This window comes from Asterias amurensis, chromosome 17, assembly GCF_032118995.1.
Source record: "Asterias amurensis chromosome 17, ASM3211899v1".
In the NCBI taxonomy this organism is placed as follows: domain Eukaryota; kingdom Metazoa; phylum Echinodermata; class Asteroidea; order Forcipulatida; family Asteriidae; genus Asterias; species Asterias amurensis.
This window is the reverse complement of record NC_092664.1, coordinates 2,629,158-2,649,354: the sequence shown is the minus strand read 5'-3', so window position 1 is coordinate 2,649,354 and position 20,197 is coordinate 2,629,158. Positions and strand designations below refer to the sequence as shown.

General features: G+C 37.9%; 1 protein-coding gene across 1 annotated transcript in view; it reads right to left on the bottom strand.

Annotated features, from left to right (window-relative positions):
* The window catches only part of LOC139950000 (uncharacterized), a 57,525-nt gene extending 44,292 nt beyond the window's left edge, over nucleotides 1-13,233 (bottom strand). Inside the window, exons 1-7 of the mRNA XM_071948617.1 lie at nucleotides 12,915-13,233; nucleotides 7,232-7,442; nucleotides 6,144-6,191; nucleotides 4,963-5,055; nucleotides 3,521-3,568; nucleotides 2,282-2,495; nucleotides 310-581 (exon numbers count right to left, since the gene is read on the bottom strand). Coding sequence (XP_071804718.1) covers nucleotides 310-581; nucleotides 2,282-2,495; nucleotides 3,521-3,568; nucleotides 4,963-5,055; nucleotides 6,144-6,191; nucleotides 7,232-7,442; nucleotides 12,915-13,124 — 1,096 coding nt within the window. The 5' untranslated portion in view covers nucleotides 13,125-13,233. The remainder of the gene's footprint in view (nucleotides 1-309; nucleotides 582-2,281; nucleotides 2,496-3,520; nucleotides 3,569-4,962; nucleotides 5,056-6,143; nucleotides 6,192-7,231; nucleotides 7,443-12,914) is intronic.
* Between the last annotated feature and the right edge of the window lie 6,964 nt (nucleotides 13,234-20,197).

Sequence of the window (20,197 nt, the reverse complement as noted above, 5' to 3'; positions counted from 1 at the left end):
ATGAAGTTCGTTAACTGACTGAAAAAGTTGCTACTATGTCCATTCTGTTAACGAACAGTTCAAGCCCATTTGCTACATTTTTTTCAGAACATTGTGAGAACGAGTTCGGTGTGATGGGGGCTTACATGTACATGTATATAGCGCAGTATCACACCTCATAGGCATATCAGAGGTATGTGGAGCTACGCTTTGAAGTATGAGACCTAGTTCTTAGTTGCACCGTGTTTTGCTTGTGCGTAAAATTTGTCCAAGCCCGCGTGCGGCCAGGCCTGTCTTGAAAAGAGTTTCTAAAAAGCAGTGGTAACTCACCTCTGAACTCAGTTCGCCCCCATCCAGCAACGTAACAATTACTGTGGCCCACAGCAGCGGCTCCACTCCCATCCAGACAGGCCGGCCCAGTGAGAGCAGTACGCTCAACCGGCCAGGCGAGTTTCAGCAGGGCCAAGTCGTGGATGTAAATGTGTGGGTTGTAGCCGGGGTACACGATGATACGCTCAATAGGTATAAGCTGATGGTGGGGAGATTGGACTTCGATGTGAGTGTCACCGACAATAACCTCGTCAAGGAGGGCCCCTAAGGAACTGCATTTCAGACAGAGGAAACAAATGTTTTAGATTTATCATTATGCAATTTGAAAAGATCAAAGAGAATGACATGTGACATGACGTGTCGTGGCGGAGCAAACACAATCACGGGACTCAAGCTCTTTTCTAGGCATGTGAAAGCTTACAAATTTCTGCAAAATCAGTTGGGTTTTTCTTTCAGTATTTATCAATACCAATTGATCATTGAGCCCAAAATCTCCACAGATTTGTTATTTCACATACACATTAGGATGTACACCCAGTGAGAATACTGGTCTTCGGCAACTACCAAACGTGTCCAGGGGTGGATTTCACAAAGGTAGTCCTAACTTAGGACTAGTCGTAGGCAATTTTAAGAGATAGGACCAAGAGATAGGACCAGTCCTAAGTTAGGATGAGTAATACTGGTCCTAACTTAGGACCAGTCCTATCTCTTAGCATTGCCTAGGACTAGTTAGGACTACCTTTGTGAAATCCACCCCAGTGCCTATAAATAGAAAACTTACAGGTAGAACTATATGAACAATGTGTAAAATCTCTTTTGGGAGGAGTGTTGGCTCTGAAAAGAGCCAGTTTGGTCTCGACGTTTCGAAGAGTATACTCTGCTCGTCTTCAGGAGAATGCTGGACTACAGGTGGTGGTGGAGCTTACTCGTTCTTCTCGAGACCAACACTCCTCCCAAAAGAGATTTTACCAATGGTTGTACCCGCAAGTTTACTATTTTTAAGAGTAACTATAAATGTAAATATGAATAGTACACTTGCGGGTGCAACCATGTGTAAAATCTCTTCTGAGCGAGTGTTTTGGTTCTAAAAAAAGCTGGTTTGGTCTCGACGTTTCGAACAGTATACTCTGCTCGTCTTCAGGAGAATGCTGGACTACTGGTGGTGGTGGAGCTTATGTATGGCTTTAGGGATGCACATTTAGGCGGGAAGGATCCAAGCTGTTCTTGTATTTATAGTTACTCTTATTCTCCACACCGTGCAAAGTTTCACCATTTACTATTTATATTTACTTATTTTTTATTTTATTTTTATTTTTAATAGGAGCAAATGTGAACCATAGCCCAACAGACATTGACATGGTCAATGAACAGAATGAAATTTGAATCAGACTGAAGGATCTTAAAAGAAGAACTCTGATGGGCTAATCAAATGGTTCACTGCAGCTCTCAGATTTACCAGAAAAGAATAACAGAATAACAAATATATGGTATCAAGGAAACACTGAATTATGTAAGAAGGAGGTGTCCATGCACACGGCATTTAAATGACTGAATCCCTTCCTCAGTAATGTTGCCAACAACAGAGACTGTTCCATAGGGGGACGGCAGTGTGGATGAAGCTTCTGTCCAAGCAGCGAGTTCTTGCGGCTGGCAAAGAGAGAGCATGTTCAGGCAATGAAACACTGAAGCGGGTTACTTCTTATTTGTAACACCATGCAATGCTTCAAAACACCACGAATGTCCAGTGCCTTTAAAGCCTATTGAACCCTTGCACAGATGCCACACGTTGCGACTGCGCCCCGCTCACCATTGCGGTGGCCAATAGGTTTACGTGCAAGCGCTGCAGCGCCTAAATGTGCACTTCACTGAATAACGCACAGTGACATTGCCCACCAAAGTGGCGCATCCAAGATTATTCTGATGACGTCAGGTGAATTGGGTCAATTGGGAGAAAGAAAAGAGTTGTACTTACTTTGGTGAAGCCACGCAGTGTGCTGCAGTGGTTGCCCATTGGTCTGCGATGAGTGTAGCTCCGCACATGTGTTTTTTGTCCGCGTCGCTGGTGTTCACCAGAATACGGAGTGAGAGCAGCCAAGGCCACTTCCCAGTCTCCACGATGTCACCTTGTACAATGCGATTAAGTGGTGGGTCATAACCCGGCCGACTACCGCACGATTTCTCTTCATCTAATACAGTCAAAGAAAAATGGTAAGTAACATTTACAATAGCAATATGGTATGAGGTACATGTATGATACGTATATTAGGTTTCTGATCAGCTGAGTGTGGGTTCGAATCCCCAGCTGTGACACTTGTGTCCTTAAGCAAGACACTTAACCATTGCTTCGTCCTTTGGATGGGACGACAAGCCGTTGGTCCCATGTGTTATGGAGCACATGTAAAAGAGCCCAGTGCACTTAACAAAAACGAGAAGGAGTCGCCCCGGTGTTCCTGGTTCGATCGGCAGCAAATTGCGCCACAGCTCAAAAAGTGAAGTATTTCATGGAATAATATTTCAAGAGAATTCTTTCAACATTACCTTCTGTAAACCCTGTCAGTCATTTGTAAATCTGTGTACTTCTATTTTTTTTCTACTTGTTTTTCTGTTCCGAAAGTGTCCAATGGCTTTAAAGGCGGTGTACACTATTGGTAATTACTCAAAGTAATTTTAAGCATAAAAACTAACTTAGTAACAAGCAATGGAGAGCTGTTGATAATATAAAACATTGTGAGAAAGTAACGTTTTTTTCAAGAAAAAAAGTAATTTTCCACAAATTTTATTTCAAGACTTCAGAATTAGATTTTAAGGTCCCGAAATCAAGCATCTGAAAGCAATTCAACCTTGTGTGACAACTGTGTTTTTTTCTTCCATTATTATCTCGCAGAGTCGTTGACCAATTGAGTTCAAATTTTCACAGGTTTGTTATTTTGTGCATATGTTGAGATACACCAAGTGAGAAGACTGGTCTTTGACAATTACCAAAGGTGTCCAGTGTCTTTAAAACAAAGAAGTAAGGAGGACCTCAATGTGCATCACATCATAATAACATTTGTTTTCTTTGATGATGGACCCTCAAAAAAGATTTCAACAGCATCTGAAAATATTGTATGCCAGTGTTTTTCTTGGCCTTGTGTGTAGATTGGGACTGCAAAGTTTGTGGGCATTTTCCCATCTACATGTACGCCATCAATGAAAAGTTTCAAAACTGTACCTTCAAAAGAAGATGTAATCTCCGGTAGTGTGGGTGCTGGACTGCTGCCTGTGACATTCAAATGAATTATAGAAAACATAAAATACAATTTAGTTCAATTGAATTATTGTGCAAGGAAAATAGCATGCAGCAAAGAAAGGGTAGACCAACCAAATGGGGGCTGGGAGTAGGCCTACCCAGGTACAGACCCCTAGCCCACCTTTCGGGATGTGGCTCTCAAAACTAATGTACATGTTTACCACTCACTGTAAGGCCTGGGCAACTTTACTACTCGTCTAGTCGCGCCTCAAATAGTCGCGACTTTGACACTATAGTCGCGACTAATGTTTAATTCCTCAGTGCATTGCGGCATACTGTTTGCTGAATGCAGGCGCAACTTAGTTAAACTTGTGCTGAATTTTTGAAGTTAAATACATGTAGTTGTGAACGTCACAACTTGCTCACATTAGCCGTGACTACATTGTAGTAGTCATTCAGCCACCGAGTAGTTGAAAAATGGTAGGCCTAGTATTGACTCGACTAGACAATCATTAGTCGCGACTAGACTGACACTAGTTACCCTAGATTGCACCTAGGCTTATTCACCATTGATAAGACCGATGTTAGAAATAAAGAAGAGAGAGCCATCAAAACAGCCCAAGGTGGGCTGTTATAATATATCCCTTTTTGCACATTAACATAGGTGAGCGGCGAGCAAAAACAAATGATTTGTCAGGCATTCATTCCCATAGTTTCAACATGGCAGTTTGTGTAGGGACCTTTTTCATTTTTCCTGGGTGGGAAATACAAATAATGAACATTTTAAAACAAACATAATGATTTAGGCCTTAAATAATAGTAATGAAAAATATAAAAAAAGGAACTAAACATAGACGGCTCTCCGTCATGTCCGTTGCACAAAAAGTGCAGTGCCAGTGGCACCGACTCAAACGTCGACGTCCTACCCTAGACTTTATAAGTAAGTTACATTCAAAACCAGATTAGCAGCATTGCTGCTTGCAGAAATTACTTCCTTGCAAATTCAATAGACTTTTAACTCATGTTTTGTAAGTCGGCAATGCGATGGCAAGACACTTTTTAGACAGTTGAAGACACTGACAAAGGGGTATAATAACCAAGGAAGTAGCCATGGATAATCTTCCGCACGTCGCCACCAATTTATCCGCCGTTAATTAACTCCAAAACCACTGAATTTTGTTCTTACCTGAGAAGAAGGGTTACCGCATATACATCCAGAAAAAAGAGAGAGAAAAAAAAACAGGCCGGAAGTTGGTGGAGAGGTCGTAAAATTTTTCCGTAGCCATTACTACCTCCAGATGTGGGCCTAACACTAACATGACTAACAGTACCATAACCAAATTCAAAACGGAAAGCTAGCTGTAGCCAGCGCTAGGAATAGGATTGCAAATTTACCGCACACGCAAAGCAAAAAATCAACTTACCAACAGCACCATTCGTTGTAGGGTAGTCAAACTCATGCTTGCCGTCTGCAACTGCACCTGAAGAAGGCCTTCGTGTATTTGGAGGTAATGGTCCTAAAGTAAAATAATAACTTTTGTGAAAAATACACTATGAGTGACCGTCTGTCACCGTTGTCTGTCACTTTTCCACGTCGGATAGTCAGACGACATATCATGCGTGTGCGTTGAATCCGTGTGGAGAAGACACTTAACAATAACAAACCGAGTATGGTCACTGGAGGGCGCTCTCTGGAGGGCCCTCGCTGATGGGCGGGGTCACAGCTGTACATGACGTGGGGTGCGCCAAATTTGTATAGGATGCGTCAAACCACGGCCAAACTAACTTTTATCTCAAAACTCTTTTAAATAAAAAGAGGTTTTTTTCTGCACTACGATTATTATTGCCACACTAACGTAGTGCTTTTAATGTGGATTTTTTTAAAGGCAGTGGACACTATGAAATATGTATCTCAACATATGCAAAAAAAAAAAAAAAAAAATGTGAATATTTGAGCTCAATCGGTCATCGAACTTGCGAGATAATAATGAAAGAAAAAACACCCTTGTCACACGAAGTTCTAAATATGAGGTCTCGAAATCAAATTCGTGGAAAATTACTTCTTTCTCGAAAACTATATATGGCACTTCAGAGGGAGCCGTTTCTCACAATGTTTTATACCATCAGCCTCTACCCATTACTCGTCACCATGAAATGTTTTATGCTAAAAATTATTTTGAGTAATTACCAATAGTGTCCTCTGCCTTTAATTCTAAATCGTCCAAAAACTGGGAAAATTCAGGAACGTAAGTTGGCAAAAAGTGCAGAAGAAAAAATTCCGGACGAGGTAAAATTCATGCGACAAACAAACTACGACTATGACTATTTTAAAATCTTTTTTAATAATAAAGCTTTTTGGGTCATGTCATGCACATAATATATTGGGTAAATTATAGTAACATTTTTTTTCTTCAAAACTGAGATCTCCCGAATTCTGAAAAAAAACTGTTCTCCGCGTTATATAAAGTAAGACAAGTTCCCCAAAGAACATAATCTACATCTGTAGCAAGTAGATATAAATATATGCACAATAATGGTGTCACCGCAGCCCCCCCCCAAAAAAAAAAAAACAAACAAACAAACGGAGAATTTACTTGATGTTTACCTGGTGCGCTGGTCGGTTCTGCTTCGCCCAATCCCGCTGAGTGTTTCCCTGTTATACGGGAAAAAAAATAAGTGACACAACACATCACATTGATTAGTTCACTCTGTATCGTTGGTCCCTTGCTCGGGACCTTCCCAAATTCGGGAGAGTTCGGGTGGTACAAGAAAACAACAAGGGCACAAAAAGGATATCACCATCATTTCGTTGTAATAATATTCTTATCCGGTATTGCAAGCCGAAAGGCCTCAAATGGGCCTTTTAAAAAAATAAGACAGTTCTCTAAAAGAATAAACTTTATCTGGCAAGATAGATACATGGCGATGACTAGAGCAAGCTAGTCGAAACGTTGAGACCAGTTTAAGAACGGACTCAGCGGTAGCTAAGCTAAAGTAGCATTCCCAGTCTATTTTCCGTACCATCCGCCCGGGCATTAGTTACAAAGCAGGACAGTTCTTTTCAGAACTGAGAAATCTCCCGAACAATCTACTCCACGGTTGAAGAACGAAGAAAGACGGTTCTCTAAGAACAAACTCTACCTGGCAAGTAGAAACACACTTGGTGTTAACGCAAACCAAATATGACATAAGTCCCAATTACTATGAATCATCATACTTAACTGAACTTTTGTCTTCCAGAACACGCCCCTAAATCAACCTTAGATCTTCATCGTCATCCCAGTTTACCAGGTCCCCGTACCAACACACGATACGGCGATAGAACCTTCTCAGGATATGTGCCCCCATATTATGGAACAGTCTCCCCTCCTGCATCCAGAATGCTCAGACAATTGGCAGTTTCAAAACACAACTAAAAACTTTTCAATGGTTTCCATCAGTGCCAATGAGATTACAATTTGTTTCTCTCATAGTCTAATGGTATTGGTTTCTTCTAAATAGCATGTTATATTGTATATTTAGTGTACCTTTTGTATTGTTATTGTATATTTCTAGCTTTTATTTTCCCGTTTGCTTACTTATCTTCTTCTTTTTTTTTTTGCGAAGCGCTTATAAACTTATTTTTAGTATAAAGCGCTATATAAATGTAATTAGTATTGTTATTATTATTAATTACTAATAATACAATCTTACCAGTAACATGGCCGATCATAAGGAAGACTATAGCAACCAAGATGCATAGCATAACAACCATGACGATGATGACATTTCGTCTAGAAGGAAAATGGCAGTCTTCGCTAAAAGTGCTGCCCACATCACCATAATCCATGATTGGTTGCTGAAACTTTAACTTGTGGTTGTCATCATGTACATAGGCAAGATTGTCACATCCGCCCTTTGATTTCTGGAAGAAAGAAATTTCATCCGTCTTAGAGAGAGTACACGAATAAGCTCTCCACCCAAGAAAAGTACGGACTCCCCGTAAACCCCCTCCCCCAGTTTTTAAAGGCTTGTGTGTGTTTTTGATTACGAAGTTCGCCACAAACAAGTCTATAAAGGTCACTTCTATACAAGAAGAAAACTTAATGAGAAAAAAAAACTCGGGAGCTGAAAATAGAAATACTGATATTCCTCTTAAAAACTGTCTTAGTATAGTTTAAAGGCAGTGGACACTATTGGTAATTACTCAAAATAATTATTAGCATAAAACCTCTCTTGATGACGAGTAATGGGGAGAGGTTGATAGTATAAAACATTGCGAGAAAAGGCTCCCTCTGAAGTGCCATAGTTTTTGAGAAAGAAGTATTTTTCCACGAATTTGATTTCGAGACCTCAAATTTAGAACTTGTCATCTAAACGCATGCAACTTCGTGTGACAAGGGTGTTTTTTCTTTCATTAATATATCGCAATTTCGATGACCGATTGAGCTCACATTTTCACAGGTTGGTTATTTTATGCATATGTTGAGATACACCAACTGTGAAGGATAGCCTGTCACAATTACCAATAGTGTCCAGTACCTTTAAAAGTGATACTTTTGGCAAGTCTAATGTACACGGGCGTCTTCGCAAATTTCACTAGATAGAGATGGTAGTAATCTATTTGTTGTCTTTGATAATGAGCCCTACACAAAACTTGTCAGAACATTTCAACACCATCTGAAAATACGGATTCGTGATCAATTTATCATGGGTTCTCGCCATTTTCTGGGTTGCATCAATAAACACGTGCTCGTGTATGGTAACTCAATTCCAAACAAAAAACTTGTGACCAAAAGTTAAAGCAATAAACCTTTTCTGTTGAGGGTCAAAGGTTAGTGATTGATGGTTATTAGGGATTTTATTGCAGTGGTTTCCAGCGTTGTACTTTTTGGGCAAAAATAAGCTTTCGTATAGACACACTAACAAATTCCTGGGTTATGTGTGCATGGTTTTCTGAGTTTGCACAATAGCTTTCATACCGTTGACTTTATGATTCCCAGGTTATGTGTGAAGCAAAAGAGTCTTCTACCGTTCATACCATTCACTTTTAACAAATCCCCGGGTTATGTGTGAAGCAAAAGAGTCTTCAAAGTTTTCAAAAATACCGTTCATACTGTTCACTCTTAACAAATACCCGGGTTATGTGTGAAGCAAAAGAGTCTTCAAAGTTTTCAAAAATACCGTTCATACTGTTCACTCTTAACAAATACCCGGGTTATGTCTGAAGCAAAAGAGTCTTCGAAGTTTCCAAAAATACCGTTCATACCATTCACTCTTAACAAATACCCGGGTTATGTCTGAAGCAAAAGAGTCTTCGAAGTTTACAAAAATACCGTTCATACCATTCACTCTTAACAACCACCCGGGTTATGTCTGAAGCAAGAGTCTTCAAAGTTTTCAAAAATACCGTTCATACCGTTCACTCTTAACAAATACCCGGGTTATGTCTGAAGCAAAAGAGTCTTCAAAGTTTCCAAAAATACCGTTCATACCATTCACTCTTAACAAATACCCGGGTTATGTGTGAAGCAAAAGAGTCTTCAAAGTCTGCACAAAACCATTCATACCATTCACTCTAAACAAATTCCCGGGTTATGTAAGAAGCAAAAGAGATCTTGCAGTTTGCTCATATATACCGTTCGCAGCGGTTCACTCTTAACAAATTTCCGGATTATGTGTACAGCAAAACAGTTTTAATCCATGACAATTTCATTTCAAAAGGTGGTTTGGCGGGTTTTTTTTCCACCGAAATTTCGGGGCGAATAATTATGTTCACGCAGGAAGAATAATTCCCAGTAGGAATACACAGCCTGCGAAGTGTTTCCGCGGTAACGCTCCTTCAGTTGTATCAAATTTTTGATGAAAAGTGAATATGATTTTTCGACAACCTTATTACTCCGAAGTGAAATGTCTCTCAGAATACCTTGTTTAAATCAAAGTCGCTGTACTTCTAATACCACGTAAGATTTTACCCCATTTATTTCCAGAGTTAGTTCCAAATGTACATGCCCTTTCAAGGCACTGGACGCTATTGGTAATTAATCAAAATAAGTGTCAGGAAACATACTTGGTAACGAGCAACGGAGAGCTGTTGATAGAATAAAACATTATGAGAAACGGCTCCCTCTGAAATAATTTTTGAGAAAGAGGTATCTTCTCTCTAAAATAATAAAATACTTCAGCTGAATTGTTTTTTCTTGAAGCCTTTTTATAGTTATAGTCTATTATGCATCTGAACGAACACAATGCAACAATGGTGTTTTTTTCTCTCAGTGTTCTCTTGCAAACTTCGATGACCAATGAGCCAAAATTTCACAGGTTTGGTGTTCTATGCATATGTTGGGATACACCAGGTGAGAATACTGGTCTTTGACAACTACCAAAGGTGCCCAGTGCCTTTAAGTGCATGGATGTCTACTGGAAACGTAAGATTATACAAGTATTATTGACATTGACCGGGGCTTACATCCAAGCAGACAAGTCGGTGTTGAGTTATGACCATCCCCTAGTGCCCACCTACAAGCCGTGGTGCCAAGAAATAACATGACCACATGTTCTTTTCCCATCAGGGTTAAGGTTAAACAGTTCAACAAAAACCACTTTTTACCCCAACATATCTAACATATCTGCACATGGCACAAACAAGTACATATTTTGTTGACCTTTCAATAAATAATGGCTGCTCCTTAGTCTTATTCATGTATCATGGATTACTCTTTTGCAAGATAACACATCGAAAGGAAGGCAACATGAAGGAAAACTACGAAAGACTGAACGGGACAGCTAGAGCGCGAAATCAAGTCATATATGACTTAGTGCAATCATTAATTTATGACGTGAAGAAACTAATGGCAATACAAACTTGTGGTTATAGAAGGCTAGCAGACGAGGAGCGTTCCATATTACAGTATAACATCATGTTGAAAATATATCACCTCAAAAGTAATGTGGTTGTGTAAAAAGAAATCAGTTTGTGCTCCAAAATTTGAACATGAAAAGCGTTACTACAGTAACGCTTCTCGGATTGTGTATTCCTTTATATGGATCAGTCTCCCTGCGTGGGAAATAATCGCTCCAGATTTGTCGGCGATATCTCAAAAACGCTATCATCTTTGGAATAAAATTTCCACAAGTCAGTTTTATTGTAGGCCCTGTCACATTCTCAAAGGGTTCTTAAAACAATCAAACGGTTCCAAAAAACTAAAGGCACACTCTCCCTTTAAATTACAACAACAACTACAAATTATTATTGTAGGCCTACTTTTCGAAACTATAAAGAACTTTTCTATACACAAACTAGACGAAATACAAACGCGGGCTTTAGCGCACTGGCACCGGACACTATTGGTAGCTACTCAAAAAAGTTAAAATAGAAATTTACTTCAACGGGCATTGAAGAGTTGTTGGCAGTATCAAATACGTCATGCTAATTCACTTTCGATTTCAAAATATCACTCAAAACACACCTTTTCCATACAACTTATTGTGCTTCCTAGGGCATTTGTTTATTTCTCATTGCTTTGTATTGTTAATTTTTGATTGCTTGTAATTATTGTTGTAGGCGTTGTGGTACCTTTTAGTGTAAGAACGCTATGTTAATGCTGAGATTATTAATATGAAGCATTGCGAGAAACGGCTCCATCTGAGGTATAGCGGAGACGGAGAGAATTTCTCACTCAAATATTAAAATATGTTCAGACTTTAAAGCCCTTTTAGGCATTTGAAAGCACACAAATTAGTGCAACAAGGATGTGATTCTTTTTATTATTCTCTTGCAACTTCGATGACCAATTTAGCTCAAATTTTAACAGGCTTGTTATTTTTATGCATATGTTGAAGTGAGAAAACTGGTCGTTGACTATACAAAAGGTGTCCAGGGGTCGACTTCACAAAGGTAGTCCTAACTTAGGACTAGTCCTAAGCAGTGCTGAGAGATAGGACTGGTCCTAAGTTAGGACCAGTAACTCATCCTAACTTAGGACGGGTCCTATCTCTTAGCATTGCCTAGGACTAGTCCCAAGTTAGGACTACCTTTGTGAAATCCACCCCTGTGCCTTTAACTCTCAACAAAAATACTGCATGCCTACTTTTAGAAACTAATGGACTTTCCTAGACTAGATGGACGAATGAAAACATGCCCTTAAGGGGCAAATACTGAAGGAATTAAGAAAACAACCCGAGGAAGGCAGAAACAATAAAGGGCTGTGTGTCCCACTGATCACTATTGACCTCTTCAGAATTTGCCGGGCTAGAATTTGTCCGTTTTGCATTTTGTTGAAAAAAAAGGTTTTAAAAATCGAGTACTTCTTTTTACGGGACTCAGGGAAAGTACCGAGTATACAGTGCTAACACACATCGGTGTATGGGTAAACATCAAAATTAATATTCTTTATCCCCGATGCAAATTTAACATCTATTATACTTATTTTTCGATCCATTTGTATATTTTTGTTCGTTTTGTTACCTTAAAATCGTTTCGGTCGTTTTGCTTATTTAAAAGGCAGGAAAGGTAATACATTTACGAAACAAATAAGAGTACATCATAATAGTGTACTTAATAACAGCAGTAACACGGAGTTTTGCAGAATATTGACATCAAAATTACATATTAAAACAGTTCGGCAACAAGTCACAAAATGCATAAAGAAAAACTAAGTATTGGTTCTAATGAAATCTGAAGCGAACTTCACACGGAATATATAGCAAATTATAACATACCATTAATACCTTTGCGTGTGGGAAGTGTAAAAACACCTGTTATGAAGCTTTAAAAGCTTTCAACCAAAGAGGGGAAAAGGCGCACGGCTCTCGGCAGAATGAATGTGTTGAAAGACACATAGGCCCTATAAAGGTTCACTATTTATTTTAATCAAAATTTAAATTCAAGAAAGGTGTAAAAACGATATTGGGGCTCCAAAATGTAGAGTGTACTATTGGTAATTGACAAATAACATGCAGTAGTCCTATCCTCACTTTGTGTATCCTAACATTTATAACAAACCGAAAATTTTGGCTCAATTGGTCAGCGAAGTTGCAAGAAAATAATGAAAGGAAAAACACCCTTGGTAGAATTGTGTGCTTTCAGATGCCCGATACTGAAGCGTTCGAGTTAGATTTTTTTTTTTTTTTTATATTATTTATAACTTTACAATGTTTCATACAACTCTCCAGTGCTCTTCGCCAACTAAATTTTATCTCATTATTATACCCTTCCTGAATGGTCCAGTCCTCAATCGAAAGAATATTTTTCAAAATTAATGTATCGCTTATTCCAAGGGATGAACTATTCATTTCGGGCCATCACATTATAAAAAATACCAAAGATGAAAATACGAGCAGACTAAATCAGATTTAACAAATCATAAACAAATCGTGGAGGAAAAACCGCCTTTACCTCATGTTTATCGTCCAATAACACCGGTACATCATCAAGGCTTGTCCCGTTCACTGTGGTGCCGTTCATCGCGCCGTCACGCCCCACCAAACCACCACCAGGTGGGACCCGATCAGCCGGTGTTTCTGGAGTCCCAATTGATTTCATTGGGATAGTCACTTGTCGAGCATCACGCCCATTCTCAGCATTGCTTTCATTTGCGACTTCCATGTTGTTTCTCTATTCCTCTTGTCTCTTCAAGGTGAAAAACCACACCACAAAGGTTCGTCAGTGAGGTGAAAAATGACACTGACTAAGGACATCGAGCATGTGAGACCAATCCTACCTCCATCCGTTTACGACATCACACTACATAACTCTGTCAACAAGTTCGCGGGTATTCAGCTTCCAATACCAAGTGGTATAGGGTATAGACGTGTCTTCAAGTCGTTAAATGTTTGTTGCAGCATGGTTGCAGTGATAGAGAAACGGCTCTCATGCAACTATCTCGAGGCTGCTGCTCTGTGCAAGACTACACTCACTGTATAAGCTGTCAATAGGAAAGCGATTGGTAGACTTGTGTCCAAGTCGTTAAAATGTATGTTGCAGTGATAAAGAAACGGCTCTCGATCACGTAACTTAGTATCTCGAAACTGCTGCTCTTTGCAAGACTACACTCACTGTATACAGCTTTCAAAAGGAAGCGTTTGTTAGACTTGCGTTCAAGTCGTTAAATGTCTGTCGCGATGATACACACGCAACTATCTCCAGACAACTGCTCTGCGCGACACTATATTCTCCTTATAATGGTACCCTTTCTAGAAAGCGCTTTGAACCAACAAACAACTTCTTTATCAACAAACCAGTAAAAGCTAAAGTAGTAGTCCGATCCGAGTTTCTACCTTCCACACCGGTGAAGTTAAAAAACCGCGACACAGTTCTCTTCAGAACTGTAGTCACTCCCGAATTCCGAACATCTACTCCGCGGTAGTAAAATATTACGTAAGACAAGTTCTCAAAAGAACAACATGTACATGTGTAAATGGCAAGTACATACACACGAAGTTATTCACTTTCGTATAAATGCGCATGCCCCATAAATCATCCACACTGTTGCAGTTTATAATATAAAAAAGAGTGAAAATACGTTTCTTTTTTCGATAGCGATCGATTAAAATGTAATTTTGCCTGTAGAGAGCGTTCCAAATATATGAACATTGTCCCAGTTTCATAGCGCTGCTTAACGGTAAGCAGTTTTGTTTGCGCACTCTAGCAGAGAGTTTTTCTAGTGTGACGTATTTCACTAGTAAGGAAGAAAATTGGGCAGCCCTCTTGCGTTCATTCACAAACAAGTAGGATATACATTACTATAAGTCATTTATTTTCGTTCATCATTAGCGTGTTTCTTTTGTGTGCTTACGGATAAGCAGTGCTATCGAAATGAAAATCTGAGAAGCGTTTCTGTCATTAACGTTTCCCAGATTGTCTACTCCTATTCGGGGTTACGACATAATTATTTGCACTTCTCGTGGATTTTTGGCGATATCACAAAAACGCAACTACTTTTGAAATGAAAGTGTTTAGTTTTGTTGTAACATCTGCCTTTAACTTTTCGAAAATGGAACCCAAACAAAAGTATTTTAATGAGCGATTTTTATAAATTCAGGAACGGTATTTTTTTATATGTTTATTATTGACCCCGGTTTTCTGTTACGTTTAATACGCACTTATTTATTTTCCAACATACAGAGCTGTTTGCCATAAATCATCGCTTTGCAAATGTCGCATGTACAAATTCACGGACAAAACTTGGCATGTGGTAGCTTTTCGCCACATAGGTTCACGCCCAAAATGCCCATCGTGTCCCTATAAGGGGAATATTGCCACGTAAAATGTTGCTGATAGCAATACTGCTCTTTACTCTTTAAAGGAACACGTTGCCTTGGATCGGTCGAGTTGGTCTTTGAAAAGCGTTTGTAACCGTTTTTTATAAAATGCATACGGGTAGAAAGATGTTGTAAAAGTAGAATGCATTGATCCACACAAACATGCCTCGAAATTGCGTGGTTTTCCTTTTACCTCGTCGACTAACACGTCGGCCATTGGGGGTCAAAATTTTGACTCCCATAAATGGCTGACCTTGTTAGTTCGCACAGTAGAAGAAAACCACGCAATTTCAAGGCATGTTTGTGTGGATCACTACATTCTACTTTTAAAACATCTTTCCAACATGCATTTTATAACAAACGGTTACAAACGCTTTTGTTTTGACCAACTCGTCCGATTCAAGGCAACGTGTTCCTTTAAAGGCACTTTAGTAGTTGTCAAAGACAAGTATTCTTGGTGTACATATGCATAAAATAACAAACCTGTGTAAATTTGGGCTCAATAGGTCATCGAAATTGCAAGAGAAAAAGAACAGAAAAACAGCCTTGTTGCATTACTTTGTTTGCCATCAGATGCATTGATTCAGATTTTAATTATTGCATTCATTTCAAAAGTATATATCAAATGATTAATAAAGGCTAAAAGTATGGTTTTTTTAAAGTTGTTTAATATTAGCGAGCTCGCTTCACAGTCGTGTGTACTTTTTATTCAAATTTATTTAATTTGCCCAACACCAATAGATCAATTTTAACTTCGAAAAAGTTGTAAATAACTATGAACAAGTTTGAACCGTCCCGTCGTCAAAGTTTGGAAAATACTTTTGTTTAAAGTTTTTAAACACCTACCTGAGCGGAATGTTTTTAAAGGAAATGGTATTTTAACTTGTTTATAATGCAGTTGTTAACCATTTTAATATAACACGGATGTGTGTACACTTCTGATGTTTTCGTAGTTGATTAAAAAATCCGGCTCCTAACTAAAGGTTTTGAAAAACTAACAACACTTCTGCCGTCATTTGTGGGAGTTTGCTTTCTTATACCTCCACGCTGCAACAAACCAGCTATACAAATTGGAGCTCCCAACTATGACGTTTTTAGAGTGATTACGTAACGGAGTTTTTCGCAAATCTCTCAGAAAAGCGCTGGATAAGGGTTCGAAATGATTTTTTTTCTTCACAATTATAAAAATCTATTAATAATCATATGACTCGATTTCCTTTATTCATTGAAAATGAAATTAAGCAAAGTTCACGACCTGACATTTTCGTTCAAGCAGGTCTTTAAGATGTGAATATTGCCAGCTCTGCATAAAACTTCAGGTAGGGTGTGTGCCTATTATTGGAGTTCAATTTGACAGCTACATGTATACACGCGCGAAAGTCACAAGGTCAAACTACACGCTATAAACATTTCAGTTGAAAACATGGATGGGGAAAAGCACTATATAGAGACTAATAAAGTTGCACAAAAATAATACCAAAGTGGGTCATGTTTTATACGAACATGGGGGTAATTTTTAAACTCTGATCCTGTGTTCGTGCGAGTAACAATCCCCAATAGAAGTATTCCGACTGAAATACTGTCAATAAAGAGAAAGCATTAGAAAACCTCAACATCACAGTTGCCTGTAACTGTATAGTTTCGGTATAAGGAAAAGCATTTAAAAGCCCTATGAAAGGGAATGCATTCTTTTGTAAACCAGTCCTTTAACTAATAGCAACATAACAACTTGATAAGAATTACAGCAGCTTTCGATAGAATAAAGCATTTTGAGAATCATCTCACTTCGAAATGGCCACGAAAAAAGATATCAATGCAGTTCCTCAGGGCGTTTGGTAATAAATAATAAAAAGTGCATTTTTGTGCAATGGGCGTGACTTACAGTGAACTTACGTATATATAACACGTTACAATTCGTTTGAACGTGACAATGTAAGAAAATATGTTAATATGTGCAGTTTTGTTTTAGAGTACAGTTTAATATTAATTACAGTTTTATTAATGCACGAGTTTGTCAACAAGAGTTTACACATGAACAAAAGGAGCATTCACATTTGCGTTCATATTTGAATTGGTTTGTTCACCTCTTTATTTTCACCTCTTTATTTTTCAAGGATAAAGCTGCACTTGAGTTAGGCACTGAACACATTTGGTAATTACTTAAAATGTACAGTAAGCCTAAAACTTACTTGGTAACGAGCAATGGGGAGCTGTTGACAGTATAAAACAGTGTGAGAAACGGCTCTCTCTAAAGTAACGTCGTTTTATAAAAAAAAGAGGTAGTTTCTCAACAAAATATTTGAATCTAAGAATGACTTCAGGCCTGAGTAATTTCTTAGAAATTTGAAAGCACACATTCACATTTGTGCAACAAGGGTGTCTCTTCTTTTGTTATTCTCTTAAATGACCAATTGAGCCCAAATTTTCACAGATTTTCAGTTTTATGCATTACATCAAGTGAAAATACTGGTCCTTGACAATACCGAAGGTGTCTATAGTGCCTTTAAGGTTTTCCTCAATCCTTTCTAAAACTGACATTTTTCTGCATCATCTTATCATCACAGATACCGGTACTAGTGCTAACCTATTTTAGTACCTTAATTTTAGTACCAGAAATAAAATAGTTAAAATAAACAAATTGAGATTAAAGTTAGAGTGATATTTCAGTTACCAAAGAATTTGAAACAACAATTCATAGAAATACTGCCTATTTAATTATAAAAGCCTTATAGTAATTAATTGTTTGAATACTATATTTTTTCTTCAGCTGCGCAACACATCTGGAACTCTCTACCACTTAATCTTAGATCATGTCTTTGTACCTCAAATTTCAAATATCGTCTCAAAACTATTGTACCTTAATTTTAGTACCAGAAACATAAAATACAAATATTTACAAACTCAGATTAAAAATAAAGTGATATTTCAGTTAAAACCAGAGAATTTGAAAAACAAAATCTTAAATTTCTTGTTTCACGGCCATTATAACTATAAGCCTTTAAAGGATAAATTGTATGAATATTATTTTACGATACTACAAAATAACATATAATTACAAAATATCCATTACATAAGTTTGACTGAAGACTCAATGATATAAAAAATAAAATCTATCTGAATATAATATACATATCTAAAACCCTGCTTAAACGCAAGCGCTTATAAAGGGAATGTTTAAAACAACAATATGCTAATTCACAATATAAAAACTTTTTGAGGAGTCGCCTATGATAGGACATTATTATTTCAGATAAATCAGTTAAAGGCACTGGACACGTTTGGTAACTACTCAAAATATATAATTATTAGCATTAAAGGCCGTGGACACTATTGGTAATTGTCAAAGACCAGTCTTCACAGTTGGTGTATCTCAACATATGCATAAAAAGACAAACCTGTGAAACTTTTAGCTCAATCGGTCATCGAACTTGCGAGATAATAATGAAAGAAATAAACACCCTTGTCACACAAAGTTGTGTGCGTTTATTAGATGGTTGATTTCGAGACCTCAAGTTCTAAATCTGAGGTCTCGAAATCATATTCGTGGAAAATTACTTCCTTCTCGAAAAATATGGCACTTCAGAGGAAGCCGTTTCTCACAATGTTTTATACCATCAACCTCTCCCCATTACTCGTCACCAAGAAAGGCTGTATGCTAATAATTATTTTGAGTAATTACCAATAGTGTCCACTGCCTTTAAACTTATTAGGAAACGGACAATGGAGAGTTGATAGGCCTAGAAAACAAACATTGTGAGAAACGACTCCCTCTGGTGAATAACAAATTTTTGAGAAAGAGGTAATTTCTCACCCCAAAAAATATTTGAGTCTGAGAAAGAATGCATGCCTGAAGCCATTCCCAGGCATTTTCTTTCATTATTTTCTAGCATTTTCGATGACGAGTTGAGCCGAATTTTCACAGGTTTTTCATTTTATACATAATTGTTGGTATAAGCCAAGTGTTTTTCTGCTAAATCTACATCATATCAAACGGCGTCGTTTTAAAAAAGTTTCATAATATCAACAGCTCTCCACGCTCTCTGCCAAGTTGTTTTATGGTCATATTATAGACTTCTGAAGTAATTACCAAATAATATAAGGCAATGGACATAATTGGTATTTGCTAAAAATAATTGTTAGCATAAAAACTCACTTGGAAACGAACAATGGGGGGGGGCTGTTGATGTATAAAACATTGTAAGAAACGGCTCCCTCTGAAGTACATGTAATGTAGTTTTCGAGAAAGAATTATTTTCTCACCAGAACATTTGAATTGAATTAGAGACCTCAGCTGAGGTCTAGAATTTCAAGCCATCTGAAAGCACACACTTTGTGAGTGTTTTTTCTTCAGTTATTCTCTCGCAAGTTCGACGACCAATTGAGTCAAAATTTTCACAGGTTGTTATTTTTGTATGCATACATTGAGATAAACCAAGTGAGTTGACTGGTCTTTGACAACTACCAAATGTGTCATGTGCCTGTTAAGTGTAGTAAAGACTGGAATTAGCTCAGGGCCCAAGGGCAGCAGTTACCCTGGTGCCCTAAGATTTTGCTGTAGTGCCCAGTGCAAAGTTCAATAACTTTCAAGAACTACGAACTCAAGGCGTGTAAGTATCAATTCTGTTGAGTATCAAAGTATACTACAATGTCTGAACCCTTTAAACAATTTAGGATAAATCTTCACTTAAAGGCATTGGACACTAATGGTAATTACTCAAAATAATTGTTAGCATAAAAACTTAATTGGTAATGGAGAGCTGTTAATAGTCTAAAACATTGTGAGAAATGGCTCCTGTTGAAGTAACGTAACTTTTGAGAAAGAGGTATTTTCAGCTGGAGTCTTTTATTATGCGTCTGAAAGCACACAAAGTAATGCAACAAGTGTGTGTTTTTTTCATTGTTCTCATGCAAGTTTTATGACCAATTGAGCCGACTTGTTCACAGGTCTGTTATTTTATGCATATGTTGGGATATACCAAGTGACAATACTGGTCTTTGACAATTACCAGACGTGTCCAGTGCCTTATAAGCTTTAGTGCATGTGCGAATAAAAACAGTTTACATGTTAAAGGATTCAGGTACTTTTTCAAAATGTCCGCAGATTTACATTAAACTTACAGGGTTTGAAAATAATGATAGTGGAAAGCTTCCCTTCAAATATTACTAACTAAGGTTGTGTAGTTTTTGAGAAATCAGTAAAACAAGTCACAAAATAATTGTGGTCTCATAAGACCAAAATTATTTAAGCATGTATAAAAAAACCTAACCAGTTATGATGTTATACCAAAACCTTGCATAACTGGTTAATACAGTTTTACATGTTAACTGAGACGAAAATTATTACTTTTACTCATTTCTCAAAAACTACAGCACCTCAGTAAATAAAATTTCATGGGAAGCTTTCTACTATCATGATCT